Raw genomic sequence first — 780 nt, 5'->3', positions numbered from 1 at the left:
ATTACTACACACACACACACACACACACACACACACACATATATATATATATACATATATATATATTGAAACCTGTTAATTTCTATATTCTTACTTGTTTGGACATTAAAATAGATGTGTACCAAGATTTACCAATAACATAATGAAGTATAAGGTTGGACTGAAGTTAACAGTACCGTTTTACCGGTAGGTCCATCAGTACAGTATATAATATGAATTGCTCTCGTCGTTGTTCGCTCAAGCAAGCATTGAATGAATGAATGAATAAATGAATATATAAGACAAAGTACCTAACAAAGATAGCAAGATAACTTTTTATTCAAACCCAATTAACTTTACACACCTGTGGCATACACCTTCTTACACTTCGGTGCGCACAGCAGACTCACGCATCCAGAGCCAGCCGCAGCGTCAATCACCACTTCATCGGCATGTAACTCCAACAAGTCCACCAGATCACCTGCGAATAACGAGGTAAAGGGTTCGACTTCTACCGCATAGGCACTGGAGACGTCATTCCACTGATCGCACATGTTGTTACGAGTGATTGTGTGAGAGTAGGTGTCTGTGTGGGACTTGAGTCTTGTGAGCCTGTATGTGCGTGGTTAATGGCCCCTCATGCGAAACACTTTATATTGTTGTAGTTTAGATCTCACAGCCACGTACCCTAAAACCCTAAAACATCAAAAAACTAAAAACCCAAGACCCTGGAGCCCAAAATGGAGCCAGGGGGTAAGGCTGCTTCACCATGACCGACACTTTCTCTCTCTGTGTGTGTGT

General features: G+C 41.2%; 1 protein-coding gene across 1 annotated transcript; it reads right to left on the bottom strand.

Annotated features, from left to right (window-relative positions):
• Nucleotides 1-343: 343 nt before the first annotated feature.
• On the bottom strand, nucleotides 344-533 carry SARC_17744 (hypothetical protein; the record flags this gene model as incomplete). The annotated part of the gene is made up of 1 exon (XM_014288166.1): nucleotides 344-533. A coding segment is annotated over one exon (190 nt), but the record flags the coding sequence as incomplete, so codon positions are not given.
• Nucleotides 534-780: the final 247 nt, after the last annotated feature.

The sequence above is a fragment of the Sphaeroforma arctica genome, assembly GCF_001186125.1.
Source record: "Sphaeroforma arctica JP610 unplaced genomic scaffold supercont1.11925, whole genome shotgun sequence".
Classification (NCBI taxonomy): Eukaryota; class Ichthyosporea; order Ichthyophonida; genus Sphaeroforma; species Sphaeroforma arctica.
This window is presented reverse-complemented; position numbering and strand designations above follow the sequence as displayed.